This window comes from Kryptolebias marmoratus, linkage group LG7, assembly GCF_001649575.2.
Source record: "Kryptolebias marmoratus isolate JLee-2015 linkage group LG7, ASM164957v2, whole genome shotgun sequence".
In the NCBI taxonomy this organism is placed as follows: Eukaryota; Metazoa; Chordata; class Actinopteri; order Cyprinodontiformes; family Rivulidae; genus Kryptolebias; species Kryptolebias marmoratus.
The window spans coordinates 840,918-862,117 of NC_051436.1; the positions used below are offsets into that span (position 1 = coordinate 840,918).

Below are 21,200 nucleotides of genomic sequence, written 5' to 3' on the forward strand. Positions count from 1 at the left end.
TCTCCTGGAGATCTGCGCCTCTCTGAGTTTAATCCCAGACAGACAGGAGTCCATCAGAAACAAGAGGGGGAAACACGTAAAAGAAGCATCCAAGAAGCTGAAACAAAGCTCTTAACTTTTGACTTTGTTCCACCTCTTTGTAAAGTTTTCTTATGAAAATTTAAAAAAAATTACTTGAAAATTAAATAAATGATTAAATAAATTAAATAAACCAAAACAACCACTGGGAAGGTACAACAGAACATAAATGAGTCAAACTATTTCAGCTCTGAGGTTTTTCTGCAGAACTAAATATCTTTTCATCTAAACATCTTGAATTTACTGCCAACAAGGCAGGACCAATTATATAAAAACACAAAGTTACACACACACACACATATATATATATACACACACAGGTAAAACTTTATTAATTTAAAAACTACTTGTGTTGTTCCAATACCTTAGAAACCAAATTAAAACAATTTTAACATTTGACTATATTTTTCAGTATTTGTCTCAAACCTTTGACCAACAGGGGGCGATCCTGAGAATTTGAAACTTTGAGAAATGAACCATTTTAAACACAATTGGCTGCAAATTTTTACTGCTTCACAAAGCTCTACCTGGACATCACTACTTGACACCCATGGAGGGAATGCAAGAAGGTGCACAAAGTGATCTAGACACAGGGACAGGTAACTAACAGAAACCTCAGAATAGCACAAAATCCGGTGTGTTCACCATGTGTTGACAAAGTGACAAACGAAGAACGTCGCCTCCTCTCTGCCCTAAATGTCCGGCTGATAATCAGCTCCATCACCAACAGCTGAGCAGCAGCCGCCAGGAGAGTCAGCCCTGCCCAGAATGGAAAACAACCTGCAAAATAAAAAGGTTACGCACATCAGAAGAGAGACAAAATCCTCACAACCACAAATAACACAATTTAGACGTTCAATCAGAAGTGTGACTGACTTAAGACACTAATGGAATTAGAGTTTATTTTTGTGATATTTTATTGTATTTCAGTTTAGCTTTAATATTTCTATATGATTACAATTATATACCTTATTCTTTATTCACTGATGGTTGTTTTATAGTGCTATAAAATTATTATTAAGATCATTATTTGAAACATACAGTTTAAAAATATCTTTTAACTTTATTAACCTTTTATATTTTAATCTGTGCTGCTGTTACATTGTACTACAGAAGTGCCTGAGGCAGCAGCTACACCCTTCATACCACATTCCTCTAGATTTGCATATTAAGACACAAGTTATTCAGGTTGCAGCTTAGGTTTCTTTTTAAACAATAGTTCCTTAAGTGTTTGAATAGCATCACTGACAAATATAATTAAAAGTGTCGTCAGTAATGTTCTGTAGATTTGTGTTCATGACAGCGTGCAGGTTCTGAACAGGTCATCCCATGTGTTTAAGAGAAACAAATAATATCCTATACTTCACTGTAAAACTCATTAATTAATCATAATTATTTCTGCTGCAAACAACTCAGCATTCAGAGAGCTCAAACATCTATCAAGGTCATAGAGTCAGTAAAACATTGTTGTATCTGAATAATGATCCAGGTCACCACCAAAATTAGTTGGAAAATTCACAAAACTCTTCAAAATCAAGTATCTGTTGAGGGTTTAAATTACAGATTTACAAGATCTTTTAAGTAAATAATTATTTTAAAAACATCAAAGTTTAGTTTAAAGAAGTCCCTGACCAAGACGCCCCTCTGGGAGGTAAGTCAATTTCGATAAGTGACTGAAACATAAACTGCCTGTTTGACCCACAAGTTTTGTACATTTCTAACAAAACATAACTTTATAGCTGCCTACTTTCACAGTTTTTTACACAGAAACATTGTTTTAATGACTGAAAAAAGATAAAATCTCAGTAATTGTTAAATTTTATGAATTTAGGACTCAAAAATTTTAGAACACAATATTTAGAAAAAGCTAAATATTACAGTTTAGAGGTTTATTTCTTTACCTACATACTTGCTTATAAAACAAAAACAAAACATTTTCTCTTTATAAACCACAATGATCATTACTTGCAGTTTACTTTCTGACCACCGGGGGCGCCTCAGGAAACAAACATACGGATCATCTTCATCAAAACCTGAGATCATTTAAATGGGAGAAGCTGCAGTAAGTAAATGTCTCAGTCTCTGGCTTTAGAATATAACAGATTATTATCTATAAGATATATTTTTAAAATATCTTTATGATAATTATTAAACTTTTATATATTAATCACAGACGTGCCTGAGGCAGTAGTTACACCCTTCATGCATACCACATTCCTATAGATTTGCATATTAAGACACGAGTTATTCAACCTGCAGCTTAGGTTTCTTTTAAAACAGTATTTATCTAAGTTTTTAAATAGCATCACAGATAAATGGGATTAAAAGTGTTGTCTGTATTTTTCTGTAAATTTGTGTTCATGGGAGCATGCAGATTCTGAACAGATCATCCCATGTGTTTAAGAGAAACAAATTATTTTCAGTGGTAAAACTATCAAATCTTTTTCAGAATGTTTGGTCTTGATAAACACCCTCCTTTTTTATAAGGTGACAGGTTCCTCATGATCACTGGGTCCTGCTGCTGCAAACACAAGTCTTCATTTGATTTTATCTAAAACATGAAAAAACTAGAAGCACTAAGAGACAAACCTCTACCAAGGCCACAGCATCATTAAAACATTGTAGCATCCGAATCCCCAGATCCAGATCCCCACCAAAATGTAATCACTTGTTTTTTGTGACAACTTCAGCATTTCCTGAAAGTTTAATCAAAATCTGTTCATTAGTTTATAAGATATCTTGCTAACAGACAAACACATTGACTGATAAACAAACAAACCAAAAATACCAAATCAGACCTCTTTGGGAAAAGTAACAAAGAAAACTTACATCTGAGAAGCTGCTGCTGGTGAAGTTTTAGGTCTTTGGCCAAAGAAAGATCCCAAACCAGCAGTCATCCAAAGTCCATGTATATTTCAGAGATGCCATCAGAGCAACTTTACTTCAGGACGGTTCCTCCACAAGCATGTAAATAAGTGTCTCAGGCAGTTTCTTAAGCACACCAATAATTGTTTATGCTCATTTGCATATTAATAATAATGGGCCTAGTTTTTAGGTCACAGCATTTATGCATGTGACTTAAAAGGGTTTCATTAATTGATGAATCATTGATGAATCATTACAGAATAGAACAAATTTTTCTTCGCTGAGTAACACAATTATAATACACCATCACTTAGTCCTCTATCAGTGGTTTAACTATAAGAGTCTGTAAAAAGCTTACTTTTATTTGTAGGCCAATTTTCTTGGGTAGAATTTATTATTTGTTAGTTGCAGACTTACATTTACTGCCTTGTGGTATTGTTTTACAAAGAAAATGGTAGTAATTCTTTAACTTTTGTCAGTTTATTACTCAGCTACAAAACAAAATCTTTTGTTTCACTACAAGCAACAACATAGCACTGTTACAAATTTAAAGTTTCAGTTCAATTTACAACTAAATTTTGTGAACACAATAATAAGAGTTTAATCTCTAACTACTAAAAGGAACTGTAACAAACAAATATTTAATTTCATGTGTTTTAAACATGAGAAAACAATATTATTAACATTTAATTATTTTTGCTGAGGAGTTTCTTGAATTTAAAGTGATTAAACAAAGTTTGTACATACGAAGTCAGAACGATTTTTATGCTGTTGGTTTAATCCACTTCATGGTTTTATTCCACCACAATCATATGAGGAAATGCCTCTCATGATGCTTCTGCTGAGTTCTGAATATCTCTACATCAGGTATCCAGATGAAGGTCTGAATACCAAAATGTTGCTGATAATTTTCTGATTTTACTTCTTTGGATTCTGTTGTCCATCTCCTGTGTACTTGTTTGAGTAAAACAAAATGTGGAAGTTTGTTTTTGTTTTGTATGAAAACCTTCAAATGTAAAAACTTTTATTTCTTTTTCCAGTTTTTCTTCTGTTGACAATTCAATTCAGTTTATTTATGCCAAGTCACAACAAAAGTCATGTCATGATCAAAAATAACACCAAGGTTCTTAACATTAGAACTGGAGGCCAAATTAATGTCATTCATTCATGGAGGTCAATTAGGCCCCCATTGGTGTCCAGGTGCAACGCCTTAATGGGGGGCCCAGAGTGGCAAAGCCCCCCTGAAGCTCCTTCATTTTAAATTTGCTTAAAATTACTTTAAATTTTAGAAACATGATACTTTACACCTCTAAAATTAATCATACATTAAGTTGTAGTATTAAACTAATCAGAAATATATTCCTACACTACTTTAAAGATCTAATAACACAGGTTTTTCAAACAAACCTAGATTTGCTAAACTTTAATTTACAATCTAAAAGCAGCATATTTGTCATATAAGTCTTGTCTTGTCCACCATGTCGTGTCTCAATCTGGAGAAAGAGGAGAGCCCAGCTCCACTCTCCTTTAGTGTTTCTTTGCAAACACATCAACCAACTGTAGTTCCCATGCCAGACCACTAGTTGGCGTTTATAGACGTGCAGACCCCAGTCTCTCCAGCATGTAAACAGTTCCATCCAAAGTGGTGAAAACAAGAATTTTAGTTTGGCCTTCCAGTGAGGTTGGGTTGCTGCTCCATGTTGGACAGGGGGAGGAACAGAACCAGCTTTCTGCTGTCCTCCATTATTCCTGTTGGTGATGTCCTCCTGCATGAACAGAACAGCTACTGACTGCAGCTGTCTGTGATGTGCATGTGTGATTTCTATGGAGCTAAAACAGTCTCATGAATACACAAATGCACAGAACAACACCTGTATTTCTGATGCAAACACAAATATTTCCTGATTTACAAACTGCTTCTTGTCTGTGGACTTCATTGCATCTGTGTGTGAATTTTGAGACTCCCCGGACTTATCTCAACCTACAAATATCTTTTCTCTAACTGGGAATTATCTTAAACTAATCAGGTGTCTTTCTGAACTGTCTTAATTTACTTTGAAAATTATTATTCAGTAAAAAAAGGTGTACTGGTTGATTGATTGGACTGTAACGTATTTATGCTGTCAATGCGCCCTCTGGTGGACCCATTACTGACAACAGAAGACCTTTATCTTAATAAAAGTCATCTTTTATGAGATTTACTGTAGAAACCTATCCTCCTGGCATACTTTGCTACACATTATATGTTCTATTCCTTGCTCTATTTGTATTTGTTAAAAAATAAATTCTCAAATAAATTTAAGTTAAATGTTTCACTCTTTGTGTGATGTAATGATTGCACATGTTCAGATCAGTCATAGCGGTCCAGCAAAATGCTGTTGAATCATTTTTATATGTATCATTGTTATTCTCTTTAAATCATATATTATTTATACTATTGCAATGAAATACAAAAAAGAAAAGAAAAAAGCCCTCCCAGGAGTATTTCTTTTAATGCATGCACAAATGAGCTGACGGTACAGATCGGGCCACGATGCCAATCAGCTTCTTGCTGACGTAGACTGTTAACGGGTCTATAGCGAAGCGTTTGAATAGCTCAATGTGATTGGCTTAGAAATAAATTGTTTCCCACATGTGGGTGCGTTCTTCTGATTGGCAAAAACATTGAGGGTTCCTGATTGGTGGAAGATAATTCCCAGTTAGAAAAACAACATTTGTGTGTTGAGACAAGTCAGGGGAGTCTCAAAATTCATACACAAATGTAGCGAAGTCCACGGACCAAAAGCAGTTTAGCTCCATAGATTTCACACCGTGCAGCTTCCTTTGAAATGCAAATGGTTAGGGGACAGAAGTTCCACTCTGAGACCTGGTTTCAAAAAGTTTCAGTGTCAGATAATCCGACTGCTGTTGACAAGTAAACGAACGACCAAACTCCTACATAAATGCTACAGTTTCACTGAAAACCAGCTTTGTGTAAATGCCCCCTCAGAAATTAATAGCAAATACAATAAACTGATATTTTTAGGCAAAGTGGGTGGTTCATCTGCTCCTCCCAAATCCCTCCCACCACCACGCCATGTGCCGTCTTTATGTTAGCCTGGATGTACATTTACTTCACTTTTCTGAATTTATATTCCTTACAGTATTAACCAGGATCACTAGCAGTTATTTCTTCTATGTTCTTATCAGTACTAAATGTGTGTGTGATGCCCTCTTAATGTCAGCTACAAGAATATGTATGCGGTCCCTACAACACGAGGGTCATCAACGTGTGTGCGGCACCACTCATCACTGGAAACAGGAACGTGTGTGCGGCACCACTCATCACTGGAACCAGGAACGTGTGTGCGGCCACCACTTCATTTCAGATACAATGATGTCCATGTGGTCCCCACTCTACCCCATATTCAAGAACGCCTGTTAGGTGTCCAATGACTTTCAGGTAAAAGAATGTGCATGAGGAATCCCCAGTCAACACTCCAGAATATGTGTGTTCATATATGTACTGTTTTTTGTACACTCACCTATGAGGGCCAAAGCCCAGAATTATGGTCTTATCTTTGTGAGTAAAAAAGAGTCGTGAAGGGGTATGTTTTCACACACACACAAGATTTTAAACATATAACTCATGGACTTTTACTTAAATTTTAAAACTTAAAACCAGAGCAGGCTTGCGGATCTAGAGAGGTTCACGGGTGTGAAGAAGATAAGAAAACTGGCTCAAAATTGCATCCTATCTACAATGCTGATATCATATTAGTGGAAGTCGTAAAAATGAGACAGATTCTCAAGTTGCATTTCTGGGATTTTTATTAGCTTCTTATATGTACTGTGCATACATATTCATGGGCATACTGAAGAAAAAAAAAATCTGTAGGGACAAACCCTAAATACATTACTTACTGTGTTTGTTCCAGAGTTGACAATACACTTACATCAATGTATACATAAATATAAATATATATATATATATATATATATATATTTTTTTTTTTTTTACATATCTCCTAAAATTAGTTTGTTTACATGGTAGCATGACATCTGGTTCCAAAGAGTTCACTGTTGTGTGACCATTCCTTTTCTTTCCTCTCTGTGGAATTCATTAAGTGATTCTAAGCTTTTCTGGTTGAGTCAGGGGTCAAAAAAACACCCTGACACCAAAATCAACAACCTTCTCATCATGCCTTCACACATTTAAAACTCTTAAAGAATTCATTGAAAAAACATGACTATTTAAATTTGTTTTTACTAGTGGTGAAACGTATTAATTGGGTTACAATAATTTATTTTATTATTACATTATATTTACAATATATCCCCGTGCGTTTAACCCAGGATTCAGGATTGTCTTCATGCCTTGAAATATCTTCATGACTGTTTTAATCTGGTGCTATGCTGCAAACTTGGCGTGGAGCTGCTGTGGCTCTCTGGCATCATTCTGGTTAAAGAAAGCATAAAGACAGAAAGAAATCAATCAAACAATCAGTCAATGAAGAATTAGTTATGAACTGATGTAAAGATGTAAAACAAAGCAGCAACAACATACACGTCTTTGTATCTTAAGGCCATAGATTTGATGCCTGGCTGATTCAGGTAGCAGGAAAATTCTATCTTGACCTGGTTTTGGCGAACAATCATGTCAGAGAAGCTGTTCTTGTTTGTGATGGTGTTCTTATAGATGATTCGACTGTTGTTGACCTACATAACAAAGAATGAAGATGATGTTATGAATAGGTTTACAGACTCAGATGTCAAAGTTAAAGTTGAACCCCTCCAAATGAAGATCCCAAACTAGACAAATGAGAAGTGAGAAGAGAGCTAGATAAGATTTAGCTGCTGGTAGTAAATAAACCATTGGAGGAGAGAACCCACCGAGACCTCCGTCCCACATCTTTTACTTCTGAAGCAGAATGTCACCATATGGGTCCTCTCATTCATTTGACCTCTGCAGGTCGGGTCATTAAGATGTAAGAAGGTGTAGTCGATGCCTTTGTCCTCAAGGAGACAACCGGCCAGGGTGAGAGAAGCGGTGTTTCGCCTGCAGACTGTTGGATCACCTAATTGTCACAATGTTGATGATAAAAATCAGTTAAAAGTTTTCCTCCAATCATTCAACTTTATTGTCATGTTGATATCATAGCTGTTGTACCTAAAGTGTTTCTCTCTCTGTACTTGGAAGCAAAAATTGGTCGACAGAAGCAGCGAGTTTCTTCACAATCGTTCTTCTCTCCACAGAACTCATGATCACTGCAGGTCATTTCCTGACAGAAGGCCTCAGGAGAGGCTGCAAAGGGACACACTGATATATTATTCTGAAAACATTAGCACTGATTTTGTTTTTAGAGCAGATGTTGGAGTGAAGCAGCTCTTACGGCATTCAGCCTTCGATCTCCAGTCCTCCAGCGTGGTGTTGCTGAACAGGCTGCAGGCTTTGACGTAGGCCTCCAGGAACTGACATTTGAGGCCGTCCACTGCAGGATATTTGCACAAAGTGTCTGTGCAGGCGGTTATGTAGGGCTCTGGGTCGATGGGACAGGAGGTGAAGGGCGCCTCCTTCAGGAGGTTACAGCTGCTCCACATGAGGAGAGAGACGACATGGGAGATAATACATTATCAATAAATGGATTTATCTCCCATCAGAGTTAATGTCACATGACATTAAACATGTGATGTAACATGTAATTTACCACAGAGATCAGAGTGAAACACAGACAGATGTTTCTGTATCTGCTCACCGTTCAGTAATTTTGGTGCAGTTGATAAAATGGTCCTCAGTGTCGTTATACTGCGTCTCACAACTAGGGGGCGACACACAACAAGGTCAGGACTGTTTGCTGCTCTGCTTGTTCATCCAAACACACAGAGTATATCTGCAGTCCATTCATCCAGCAGCAGCAGAGCAGCAGTCAGTGAGGAGGTCTTACCTGGTGGAGCTGTACTCAGGTAGCCTTGGTTCGCTGCTGTTTTGACACAAACCCTGAAGAGATGGTCCAGCAGGTCCTGGACCAGTTCAGGACAGATTGAGAGACACATCAGCATCAATGTTCAAACAGGATGAACACAGCAGAGTTTACATTCCCCATCAACCAAACTCATTTATTATTCTGTACCTTCCACAAGGATCTGTCCGGTGTAGCCATCAAAGAAGATAGTAATCTTTAAGTCGTCGATCTGCAACATGGCAGTGACTCCAGTTTGGTCTTTGGAGAGCTGCAAACCATGAACCACCTGAGCTGAACTGTTGAGGTTCAGAGGTGTGTCCTCCACCTGCATCACAGAGAGACAAAGTGGAGGAAACACTGAGTGAAACATGTCAAACACACAAACAGGCTGTTTTCACAGCAACAACCACTGAGTTCAGCAGCATTCAGAGAGCTGCTTCTTAATGTCACTGAGAGGAAAGATGAGAGTCCACACATTCTGGATCCAAGTCCACTCTGACTCATGAACTGCAGCTGCAGGAGACTCACCAGAACTATGCCGCCTTGTTTCAGGTGGATGTGAGTGCCGTTCACTTCCAATGTCACGCTGTCCAGGAAGCTCACATCTTTACGACGTCGCTCCTGGAATTTGGCCAGCACTTGAAAGTCTGAGACTGATGGGATGTTCAGCAGAGAATAGACACACCGGTCTTTTACAAAGTCCAAGTGACCAAAGAAGTCGATGACAGTAGGGCCCGTCACAGTGCAGATGGCATCCAAGAAGCAGCTGATGGAGACAGAAACAAACATCATGAGCTGCTGCTGAGGGCTGCAGCCACCAGGGGGCACTCTACTGTTGAAGATCTCTGACTGACAGCCACAGTGTGGACCTGATGGTGGCGCTAGAGGAAGCCCCACTGATCACAGAGTCAACAGGCTTAAAACATTTTCTGCTGTTTTTTTATAATAGAAGCTTTTAATTAAAACAGACCTTAACTGAGGAGATCACAATAAATAGAACACCTTGCCTGTAACAGAGAAATCAGTTCATCCTCCTGCAGTCAGGCTTAAGAGAGGGGAGCACAGTGGGGCTTGGTCAGGACATGCTCAAATTAGCTCTGGGAAGTCATTATGTGTTCCCATCACCTGCATAATCACAGTTGGGTGCAGTGTGAGTTTAGTGGTAGGGAACCTCACTGGGGCTCATCTCCATGTACAGCTCATGCTCTGGAACCCGATTTCTGGAGAGTAGCTGGACTTTCTCCAACTCTAAATTTCCTCAGAGCATGACATATTGGGTGGGTGTGAGGATACTTTCAAGTATCCATCTTAGTGCTTGGTCTTGAAATTCTCCCTGGTGAATAACAGGGTCGCCACTCAGGTAAACATTCAAGTAAAAAGAGGGTCAGAGCTGTCAACTGATTGCCACCTGGTGGTGGGGGAGGCTGCTAGACAGGCCCAGTAAACTTATATGAGTAGTGAGGGTGAACTGGAAAGATTTGGTACAGGCTCCTGTCCATGAGATATTTAACTTGCACCTCCAGGATTTTTTTTCTCATGTCCCAGGGAAAGTCAGGGACATAAAACTCGAATGGTCCATGTTCAAGACCTCTACTGCAAATGTGCTTGTGGCTAAATGCAACAAGCAATGAAAAACTGAGTGCATTGATATGACTGTCATACTAGCATTACCCCCTTAAATGGGAGGGGCCCCGTGACACAGCCTTGGCTGTCAGAAAAGTGCAGACAGCAACACAGCAACTAGTGGTAAACTTTAAAAAATGAAGTGCACATCTCCTTCAGGATTTTGAAAAAGACAGTGAAGGAAGGAAGAAAATGAAAAAACAAGACAGAGGTAAGTCAACTACTCTCAACTGTCTGCCTTAGCACCATGACTTGATAAAAGCCTGAATTCAATGTTAGCTTGTGTGCTAATCCTGTTAAAAGAACAACAACCGAACACTGACACGTAATATTAGAAAGCAGAGAAGCACTGCTCTGTTATTTAATGCTATATTTGATCCAACCATTGAAAACATGGAGGAAATAAGAAATATGAAACATAAAATACATATAAAACAGTTTAATATTAACAATTTACAAATTATGGATAATAAAAAGTAGACCTGCAAATATTTGCAGGTCTTTAGAAATGTAAGATCTGGTAGCTGCATGTTAGATCCATAGAAGGATGGATGGACCTGTGGATCCCTCATTAGGAATCTGTTCGATCACAACTCTTTTTTATTATAAAGTGAACATATTTACCTGCCATTGCCTTGACAGCGCTCCAGGGGCCCACAAGTGGAATTTTGAAGGACTGCAGTTTCACTGCAGATAAAACTTAAACAGGTTTCAGGAACAGAGTTCACCACTGTACCAGCTTTATATGCCAGACCTGAGGATACAAAGAATGTGTCAGTTTTACAAACCAAAACATTCTTAAACATTTATTTTCTGTAAACCCAAACAGAAACACTGAATTATTGTACTTTACTATTTGTTTCCAGCAGTTTACCAACCTGAGTCCCTGCAGCCACTAATGTCTGTGTAAGCAACATTATAAACGTAATCGCTGGGGTTTGTAACTGTCAGTGCATCGACAGAGTTATTATCAACGAGAACGTCAACATCCTACAGAAACACAAACAAGTGTTAGAACCACTGAGCAGAGAGGACTGAATTTAGACAAAATCCACACTGTTTATTAACTATTATGTATCTACAAAGCTCAGACACTTACCACAGTATCGGATAAGAAAAGATTTAACTTCAGAGCTGCTTGTCTCTCAAAACTCGTTATAGATAATTGAGCCTACAAGGAGTTAAAACACATGCTCAAATATATATTACAACATTTCGTTTTTGATATTCATATTTATTTTTTTCAGTTTTTCCTAATTGTTTCAGTTGAAACTAATAAATGGAGACAACATTCAAATGTACTTGATACTGAACACCACTCACCACAGATTCTTCGCGCCACAGTTCAAAGTACACGTAGCAATTCATACTTGTCTTGATGTCTCGCACATTCTCATGAACCCGTTCTTCTAACAACGAAGATCTTTCATGAACCTCAAAGTATGCCTTCTCCACTTTAGGCCCCAGCAAACAGTCCCCTCTGGACTGAGGGCTGTAGAAGCCATTGAAACAGATTACAATGTTCTCACTTGTTAAGTTCACCTGAGAAGTCCAAAACATGAACAAAAATATGACAAAAAGTTATTTTTTTCATTTGCCAAAGAAAAGATGACATAAAAAAAATATATAAAGTGGCTTAAAAAAAGTATTTGAAAGTCTAAACAGCTCAGGCTGATGACAGATTCCAGTCAGGATAGAGAATGGGTCACCAATATTTAGAGTTAAAGTTAAAGACATTATTCCTCAAAGTAGTATTTACCTAACTGCAAAACCCATTAAAGTGCAGAAAACAAGAAAACAATAAATTCCCTTTAGAATATGAGTATAAGCTGTATGTTCTGTGTTCAGTCTGCTCACATCATCTTTACCAACAATGGAGACGAAACAATAAAAGTGACAAAGATGGAAAGATTCTAAAGATTTGAAAGCATCTACTCACATATACTTCTTCATACTTCTGTCCGTAAAACATGATGGGACATGAGCTGATGTTGAACACTGAAGAACTGTCAGTTCTCACTGCAGCAACACCTGAAGACATGAAGACACATGAAAGGTGTGAAAAGCTGTCTGTCAGCTGTTTGGACAACAAGGAAATCTTAACATTTTGACTCAGTCCTTCCAGCCGTTCATTTTTCCTCACTTATTGGGTCTCAGATATAACAGGTTCAGGAAGGAAATCAAGACATCCCTCTTCCCAATGGGACAACCCAGCTGCTTCAGATCCAGTGTTATTCCCAGGCCAGAGAAGACACATAATCCCTCCAAAGAGTTCTGGGTCACTTTTCAATAGGATGTGCTCAAAAAACCTCAACAGGGAGGCGACTGGGAGGCATCCTGATCTGATGACCAAACCTCTTAACCTGACTCTTTGCAATGAGGAGAAGTGGCTCTAATCCAAGCTTCCTCCTCACCTTATCTTTAAACTCTGCCACCCAATGATGGTAGCTCATTTTAACTGCTTGTATTCAGGATCTAAAAGTTCAAAATTCAAGGTACTTTTGTTTTTTTCCAGAATCTACAGTGGACTGAAACCATGTGTTTCCACCCCAGAGGCAGTGTAAAGGGTACATACAAAGACAATGGTTAAATGCATAAAAAAATAAAGTTAAAATTCATTTTAAATATTAAAGTCACAACATTACAGTATGTTAAATTCTCAAATTAGTGTTGCATAGAATTGCAAGAAGTGAAGTAGCCCTTTTGCCCATGGAATAAAGCTGCTGCACATTCTGGTTGTTCTTGGTTTAACAGAGCAAGACCTTATTCCAGATGTCAAGATGGTTTTAACAGCTTATAGGAAATAAAGGAAAAAGGAAAAATAGACCCCAGATACTTTCTTTAGCAACTTTTACTTAGTGATTTAACACAAACTTGGCCTCAGGACTTTACACCAATTTATTCTTTCATGAAAAATGAATTAAGGTTTCGGGTTTGGTGGATGGTTGGACCTAAGATGCAGACAGACTCAGAGAGATCCAAAAGAAAAACTAATTTATTTAAAATAAAGAAAAAAAACAAAAGGCTGATGTGGCAACAACAGCACTGAGTAACAAAAACTTACAAAATCCAGGGTAGCACGAACACGAAACACGAGAAAAACCCAGACAGCACATGAAAGTGGCAACAAACCAATAAATGTGGAAAATGACCGGGTTTTAAAGGCAGAGGGGGTTTGCTAAATGAACACAGGTGACTGATTACAAACAAGGAACAGGTGTGGGTGGTTGAGGCAGACTGACAGGACGACTGAACAGAGGAAAGGAAACGATGGCAAAAACACAAAAGACACAAAACTATACAAAGACTTATAGAACTAAACAAGAAATATAACAGAACTACAGAAACAATAAACCCAATACAAAAGAAACTTTAAAAATAACTCAAATCCTGACAGTCGGGCGTTTTCATGACCTTACCTGGCAGCGTAATGACAGCGGACAGGTAGAACAGGAGGCGGAGCATGTTGGAGTCGACCAATCGGCTGACAGAGAGCTGGAAGATCGACACCAGACAGAGAAACAGTCAAACTCAGACTCACAACTTTATTTAAAACATGAAGCTGGTCAAAATATGGTGAAAACTTGAAACTGCAATCAACCTTCAGCATCAGAATATCTTTTTACTCCTTTTGTTTTTTCCAGATTCTGGTTACGTTTCGCCTCAGACATGTGAACAAATTCCTCACTAATTGTTTGCACATACCAACACACCCTTCTCTTGATTTGCATTGTAAGACTTACAGTAATGTCTAAAATATTCAGGTCACAGCTAGAAAAAAAAAATCACTTAACTGCAGCAGAGTTTTAATACTTAAAATAGAAACATTTTAGAAGTTTCAACGTAATCTGAGGAAAAATATAAACGTTAAAACAAAAACTCTGATGGTTTGGGTCATTTTCAAAGACTGATAAAAGATTTTATTCTAATAGATACTTTGTTTTAATAACCGAACTCCCTGAACGTCGATGTTTCTCCTAGAAACAGTGTAATTTTAAAGTTTCTCTAAAACAGCAGAACAGTTTTACAACCTTTGTTATTTTTGTTTATTAAGGAGTTGACCAGAAAAACAAAGATTTCAAATCACATAATGCAAAAATTTACATTAATCATGAATCACGAGGTTTAATTCTAACTCTTTAAATTTATTGCCAAAAACAAAATGGCTTTAAACTTTTTCATGAGTAAAAAGAACATGAAGTTCTCAGATTCACCACTAGGGGTGCTGATGCAAAGACAAAACTAATGGTCCCTTTTCTGTCATCAAAATATGAGAAGAAAAAATAAACTGTTTAAACTATTAAACTATAAACTATTTATACATTCATTCAGTTTATTTCAAACATGTAAGCAATATATGGAATAATTAAAATTTGAAAGTATAAAGAATAATTTAAAATTACCTGCAGTATGCTAATTTAGTGAAGAGCACACTTCTATAATTCTACCTTTTTCCATAATTTATCAGATTTTATTATTATTTATCCAGCTTTCTTATTAATATAAACTTTAAACACAACCTATTTCTAATTAGACAGAATATATTCCTGATTTAAAACGTAAAACTTGGTCTGTTAGCCACAGATACCTGCAGTAAACATGATGTAACAACCAAATAATCAGACTAAATCCAAGCAGTCTTCATCTTTATATCTCATGATTAACATTTATTTATGTTTGAACAATACTTCAACTCCAGATTCAAACACAGAAACACAGAAAAACTTTACTAGTTTCATTTAATAATCTTAATTGCCTCAGTAAACTAAACTTTATTATTATTGAATCTGAGCTTGTAGTTCTCAGTTTAGCTGCAGGAGAACATTTTACTTAGAGCACACTTTAAAGTCCTCGGGTCTTTTTCAAACAGGTTTATGAAGTTTTCTGCTTGTTAGCACAACGACAGGGCGGAAGGTCATCAGAAACGACAACCGATGGTGTCAGTCAACCTGGGAGTTAATAAAGTTAATAAAGGGTCATGAAACAGATTTTACAGGTAAAGCAGCAGCTGTACGACAGACTTCTGATTATAACAACGTTCTGTTTGTTCTAAAATTTTTACTGAGTTCCAAGTCAGGAAAATCAGCTGGAATTCTGTTTTGGAAAATCTGAGTTTGTCAACCGACCCCGACCTCAGAATTCAACATGGCTGCCTGGTGCTTAAAAGGGACACACAGAAACTTATAATTTAAGTTATACCTTCACTGTCTTCCAGAAGACAGACTGAATACTTCCTAACAGGTGTTTTTTATTTTATTCTTTGCTTTAAATAAAATATGTGCTGTTTAAACCCATTTCTGCTCATTTCAGTATTTAAAGCTGGAAGAAAAGTTTGGATGATCCCTAAGTTCCTGTTCCTCTCAGGACTCCATCAAAGTCTGACGGTTTCCTTAAACAGACGACTTTTTACTCATTTGGGTTTCACTGAATTTGTTTCTGCTTTAATTGGATCATAATAGTTTTTTAATCTGAACCTGTTTTGAACTGAATTAGAGAACAGGTAAGATAAGGATTAGATTAAATAAATTTTATTCTCCTAAAAATAACAAACAAACACAAGATAACAGGACATTAAAAATAACAATAAAAACACTCCACAAGAAGAGCAGCTATTATTACAGTTTTTTGTCCTGTATTATGTTATGCAGTTTTGAAATAAAACAAATTTTAAGGACCAAAACGTGCAGCTCAGTTGGGAATATGTGTCACAGTGTACAATTATAAACAAGAGAACTGCAAGAAAGAGGTTTTTGTTGAAACAAGAGAAAAACCTGTTTGTTTTTCTCTGCTGTAGGACTGATGGTTTTTCAGAGAGCGTACAGCCAAGCTTTGATAGATTTAGTTATATTTTCACTGAAAACAAGGTTTTCAAAGCTGGAGGTGAAGGTCTTTCTTTAAAAACACTGAAGAAACAAGAATTCATGTGTCCATCAGAGTCTTCTGCTGCTCACGGTTCAAGAATTCTTAGGATCTGATTCATAGTTTTCCCACAGCGTACTGTTTGAGGCTTACTTTTCAGTCTGTTTCTGTCTGCCTGTCATTAACATGGCAGCCGGGGAGTGTCTGACACGTTTTATACACTTTATGCATCAAAACGTTTTATTTTCTTAGATTATTACAAAGTTACGCAGGAGCTGCATTCACGACCTTTAAGATCTCTTCAGGAATGTTTAATGTCACCAGCAGATGTTACTGACGTCTGGAACTGGTTGATTTTATAAACTGGTTTCCTGAATCTGTTTCCTGATGGTAACTTATGAAACTCTGAGTAAAGAACCTGTGTTGTATCCAGACACACAGGTTTCTGTATAAGATAAAAATGTTCCAACAGTCTTTAAAGTTGTAGATTTAACTGAACAGACGTGATGTCGGCCCGTATCTGTACCACACCAGAGTTAAAGAATCATTTGGTTTAAAAACAACAACAACATAATTTTACAGCTTACTCTACGGAGTCTAAACCAGGAGTGGGCAGTCCTGGTCCTGGAGGGCCGCCATCCTGCAGGTTTTACCTGTTTCCTGCTCCAACACCTGATTCAGAGGTTAAATCCCCTCTTCATGTTCTGCAGAAGCCTGTTAATCACCTGTTGATTTAAACCAGGTGTGTTGCAGCAGAGGAACAAGGAAAACCTGCAGGATGGTGGCCCTGAGGACCAGGGCTGCCCACTCCTGGTCTAAACTATGAAATATAATCTCTGAAGCCAGTCAGTGGTCTGTCCATGAACACATCCAGGTATTTATGGGAAGAAACCTGATTGATGAGTGAGGAGCCTCAGTGCTGATGCTCTTGTGTCTGTTGGACTCAGATAATAAAACCGTTTAATGATAAAACTCTGTACATCCATCTGTTTGGGTTGGCCTAAAAGCAGGCAGGGACTAAAGAGCGTTAAAAGCTGAGGAAAAATCAATAAAACACAACTGTTTTTCTGTTTTTTTTCCGTTAGATTCTTTGCTCTGAACTGGAACTACATAAATAAACTAAACTGAACTGAATAGACTGGAGGTTCCCAAAATGGTGGCCCACAGTCCAGATCTGGACCCAAATCAGTTGAGATCAAGTCCCAGTTCTTAAGTTTCAGCAGAAGTAATTCTTTTATTTGAGCATGTTTTCTATCATCAGCGCTAATTAATTCAGGGAAGTGAAGCTTTTATAGCCTTTACGGTAAGAGCACCTTGTTAAATATTATTTTTGGCTTCTGGAAACCTGGAAGCAGGAACAGGATTAACCTTTTTGGTCATCTGATTTCAGTAAACATCTTAAGCCCCTCCCTGTAAACAATGTTGCTGTTGGCATAATAATAATAAAAATTCCTCACGATTAAAAGAAAATCTGCAAGACCGTCACTAAAAGAGAAAATCTGGGAGGAAAACAAGACATTTTTATTCAGATTGGACAGATTTTTATGAGTTTAAGACCCGCTGACATAAAACCCTTTACCTCAAGGAGAATTAAAGAGTGGACGACTGCAGAGGGGTTCTGATTTTTACTAATTACACCTGAAACATGAGAATAAAGAACAAACAAACACTGGAAGTTTGTGGTTATCGTCTCCAGGAGACAGAATAAAACTGTCCTCAGTGTCGTTCTGCAGATCAGAGCTCAGACCGCTTTGGAAATCAGAGGATTTACAACTCATTTAGGAAAAAAAGTGAAAATTAAAGAAAGATTTTGACAATTAAAATGGTTTAAACAAGTTCCAACATCGATTTTGATCTTTTTGTGACAGTTTTAAATGAAGCTGTCTGAGCTACACTTGGTGAACTTTTAATTTGAAAATAATTTTAAACCTTTACGACAGTACTGTTGAGTTACTCAAAGCAAATAAAAGCAACATGTCAAACATTTAGGAGTTTCAACTCTACTTATTCTAATTAAACACCTGAGTTTTCCCGGATCGTTATTACATAATGAGTTTGACCGTCTAACCTCTGCAAACACAAACAATCATTAATTTATTTTGATCAAAACATGAGAAAACAACAAACACTCACATGTGAGACGCTGCTTCCAGGTAAGTTTTAGTTGTTGGGGTTTAAAATGACTCCAAACAGCTGATTAAAGTCTGTAAATCCTGAACAGATGCCATCACAACAAGAGTCGGAGCATTTCTGCCTCATTCTCAGAGTCTGACTTCCTCCACAAACATGTGAGGCGTGTCCCTCCGCTCCGACATACCAACATACCTGCTCCTGATTTGCATATTAACTCGGAGACAATGACTAGTTTTACGTCACGGCTGAAGAAAAGGCATCTTCATTCAGTGACTGAGTACAGTCCATGCTCTGTAATTAAAGCGTTAAACAAACGGTGTCTAATCATCAGTCTTTACAGGACTTCCCAGTTATTGTCATGAAGAGAAGGAATTTCTTATCAGCATCATTCAGTTAATGTGACGTCATGAACCTCGTGACATGATGAGTCAGAAACACTCCAGCTTCATGAGTGATGAAGAGGTCGTTTATATTAAAGGTCAGTTCTTCTTCAAGTCGGATCAAATCAAAGATTATTTATAATCAACAACAAGATCCTGTTAAAAAGGCTGTAAGAAACTTAAACAACGTTAACTGAAGGAATTTATTATTATTTATTTATGAGGAAACATCAGAGGCAAGAATTAAAAACATGAAGCCTAAAATATAAAGATTACTTTAAAAAAGGCTAAAAAGGAAAAAGAAAATTAAACAGATTAAAGCTACAAAATAAATGTTTCTACTGCCTTTTAAAACTAAACATGGAATCTAATAATACTAAATTATATTTAATTATGAACCAATTAAGTCAAAGTAATTAAAAACTAATTAAATGAAATTAACAGAAGTTTAGCTGAAAGTTTGTGAATAAAAGTGATGCCGACCTTAAGGGAAAGATCAGCGACAGTCGAGACAACATCTGTTTGTTTTTGTTTTTTTATTCTTATAATTGACTAATATCTGTTTCTCATTTAACAGAAACATCACATGATACTGCATGTACAAAATATTTTTTTTAATTAAATAAAGAGTGAACCGCAGTGATCTGGCTGTAGCAGCTGCTGCTGCATCTTTGTTCTCCTACTTAGTAATCAGTTATTGTGCACAACCATGCCTTACAACTAATTATTTGTTTTTTAAAACTGATAAATATTGATTATTTTACTTTTGATTGATATTAAAGGAGAAATAAAATATCATAATAATCAGTTTTCTTGTTTTTCTTTAAGTGCATCACTCTCTGAAAACACTCCTGTGGACCAGTTGTCTGATTTCAAACATTAATGACTTGTATTTCACCAAGTGGTGAATTAGAAAATGGCCGACCGCTGTAGGACACTGAGGAGGTTCCGGTCGCTGCGTTTATCAGGGAAAATGGAAGCAGAAGAAGAAAAAGAGGATCAGTTGGTCTGGAGTGATGCTGTCGGGAACTGGAGCCCCCGTTCTGTACGATGATGTCACACCGTCTGCGAAGAGTTTCACCTCCGGACGGCGGGAGGAGGCCGGCGCCGGTCCTCCAGGTGGTGGTTCTCCTGTTGAAGGTCTGTATCTCAGGTTCTCCTCTTCAGAACGTTCTCTGCAGTCCGTCTCCAGACTCTGGTCCATCAAACCTTCTGGTCCTTCAGGAGCTAAAGGTTCTGCTGGAGGTTTGGGTCGGTTCCCCTCCTCTCTGTCTGGATCTGTTACTTCCTGTTTGGCTCTCGATGCGCCACACTTCAGAGGGGTCACAGGAAATGCCTACGAGACTTTAGTAATTTCTTATTGTTAATTTTAAATTAGTGTATTTTTTTTAAATGCGAGACTCAGGAAATAGGCACCTTTTATAACTTTTTTTTTTAATTTATGTCAGCTTTAAAACACTTTTCAGTTCACCTTTAAAGTTGATTGATGGATGGAAGATTTTCCTGTCAGGATCAGAGTTTTTTTTTGGTTCTTTTGTGCTTTTTGTGATTATTTATTCAGTTTGATTTGTCCTACTTTTGGAACCATCTTTGTGTGGTTTCTTCCTGCGGTTGTGTATTCAGTGATTTTACGATCGCTCCTCATCGGTCCGTTCTGCTCCACCCTTCATCTCGCAGCTCTTCCTCACTCATTAGTGAGTCACTCGTTAGTTTCCGTCATACTGCTGCGTGTCCTGCTCCATGCCTTGTGTGCATTTAGGTTTTTTTATTATTAAATTATGTTTTTTCTGCCTTGTCAGCGTAAGTCTGCACCTTTACCAACAAATCCTGACATTTTCTGAATGATTTAACTCTTTAAAAGAACTCTTTGTACTTTGCGCACAACTTTATTTCTGTTAACGTTTTTACATCATGGTGTTGTGTGAACTAAAGTGAAGAAAAATAATTAATAAAAACATTTTCCTCGTCAACCTTCATCATCGCCACATGCAGATATCTAACCCCCTTCACATTATCATTTAAACACAATAAAGCATCACGTTTAAATGTAGAAAGCTGCTTCAGAGATGTCTCAGCTCCTGAGATTTGGAACGACTCCAGGCAGACAGGTTTCTGCAGGCTGCAGGTCTCTCAAGGTTAAAATGATCACAAACTCTGTTTCCTTGTTGTTGTGTTGGCAGACAGTCAGGAAAGCTTCAGATAACAGATAATCACAACGACAATACACAAACATGCCACCACACCCTCTTCTGGGTTTGCATATTAGTGCTGAATCAATGGGTCGGGGGGGCGGGGGCGGGGGTGGGGTGGGGCGTGTGTC

General features: G+C 37.6%; 1 protein-coding gene and 1 long non-coding RNA gene across 3 annotated transcripts; both read right to left on the reverse strand.

Moving 5' to 3' along the window:
* Positions 1-379: 379 nt before the first annotated feature.
* Positions 380-3,061, reverse strand: LOC119617209. 2 transcript variants are annotated; one of them, XR_005233431.1, is made up of 2 exons: positions 2,044-3,061; positions 380-858 (listed from the first exon to the last, which is right to left on the reverse strand). It is a non-coding gene; the product is annotated as an uncharacterized LOC119617209 (long non-coding RNA). The 2 variants fall into 2 exon arrangements; XR_005233432.1 differs by having other exon boundaries at positions 2,908-3,057.
* A 3,817-nt stretch (positions 3,062-6,878) lies between these two features.
* Positions 6,879-18,658, reverse strand: LOC108250204. The gene is made up of 16 exons (XM_017439971.3): positions 18,501-18,658; positions 13,928-14,003; positions 12,448-12,539; positions 11,832-12,050; positions 11,608-11,679; positions 11,387-11,498; positions 11,133-11,262; positions 9,414-9,651; positions 9,054-9,210; positions 8,868-8,943; positions 8,679-8,741; positions 8,316-8,512; positions 8,093-8,227; positions 7,816-8,000; positions 7,490-7,641; positions 6,879-7,381 (listed from the first exon to the last, which is right to left on the reverse strand). Exons 2-16 carry the CDS (start codon positions 13,971-13,973, stop codon positions 7,312-7,314), a joined length of 1,944 nt encoding a protein of 647 aa, XP_017295460.1. The 5' UTR covers positions 13,974-14,003; positions 18,501-18,658; the 3' UTR covers positions 6,879-7,311.
* Between the last annotated feature and the right edge of the window lie 2,542 nt (positions 18,659-21,200).

What these genes read in the sequence shown, in the direction of transcription:
- LOC108250204 (XM_017439971.3), bottom strand. Translation starts at nt 13,973, where the DNA reads ATGCTCCGCCTCCTGTTCTACCTGTCCGCTGTCATTACGCTGCCAG. An exon ending in TTTTCTTATCCGATACTGTG is followed by an intron (nt 11,499 to 11,607) that starts GTAAGTGTCTGA and finishes GTGTTTCTGTAG; the next exon opens with GATGTTGACGTTCTCGTTGA. An exon ending in GCCTTAAGATACAAAGACGT is followed by an intron (nt 7,382 to 7,489) that starts GTATGTTGTTGC and finishes TTCTTTAACCAG; the next exon opens with AATGATGCCAGAGAGCCACA.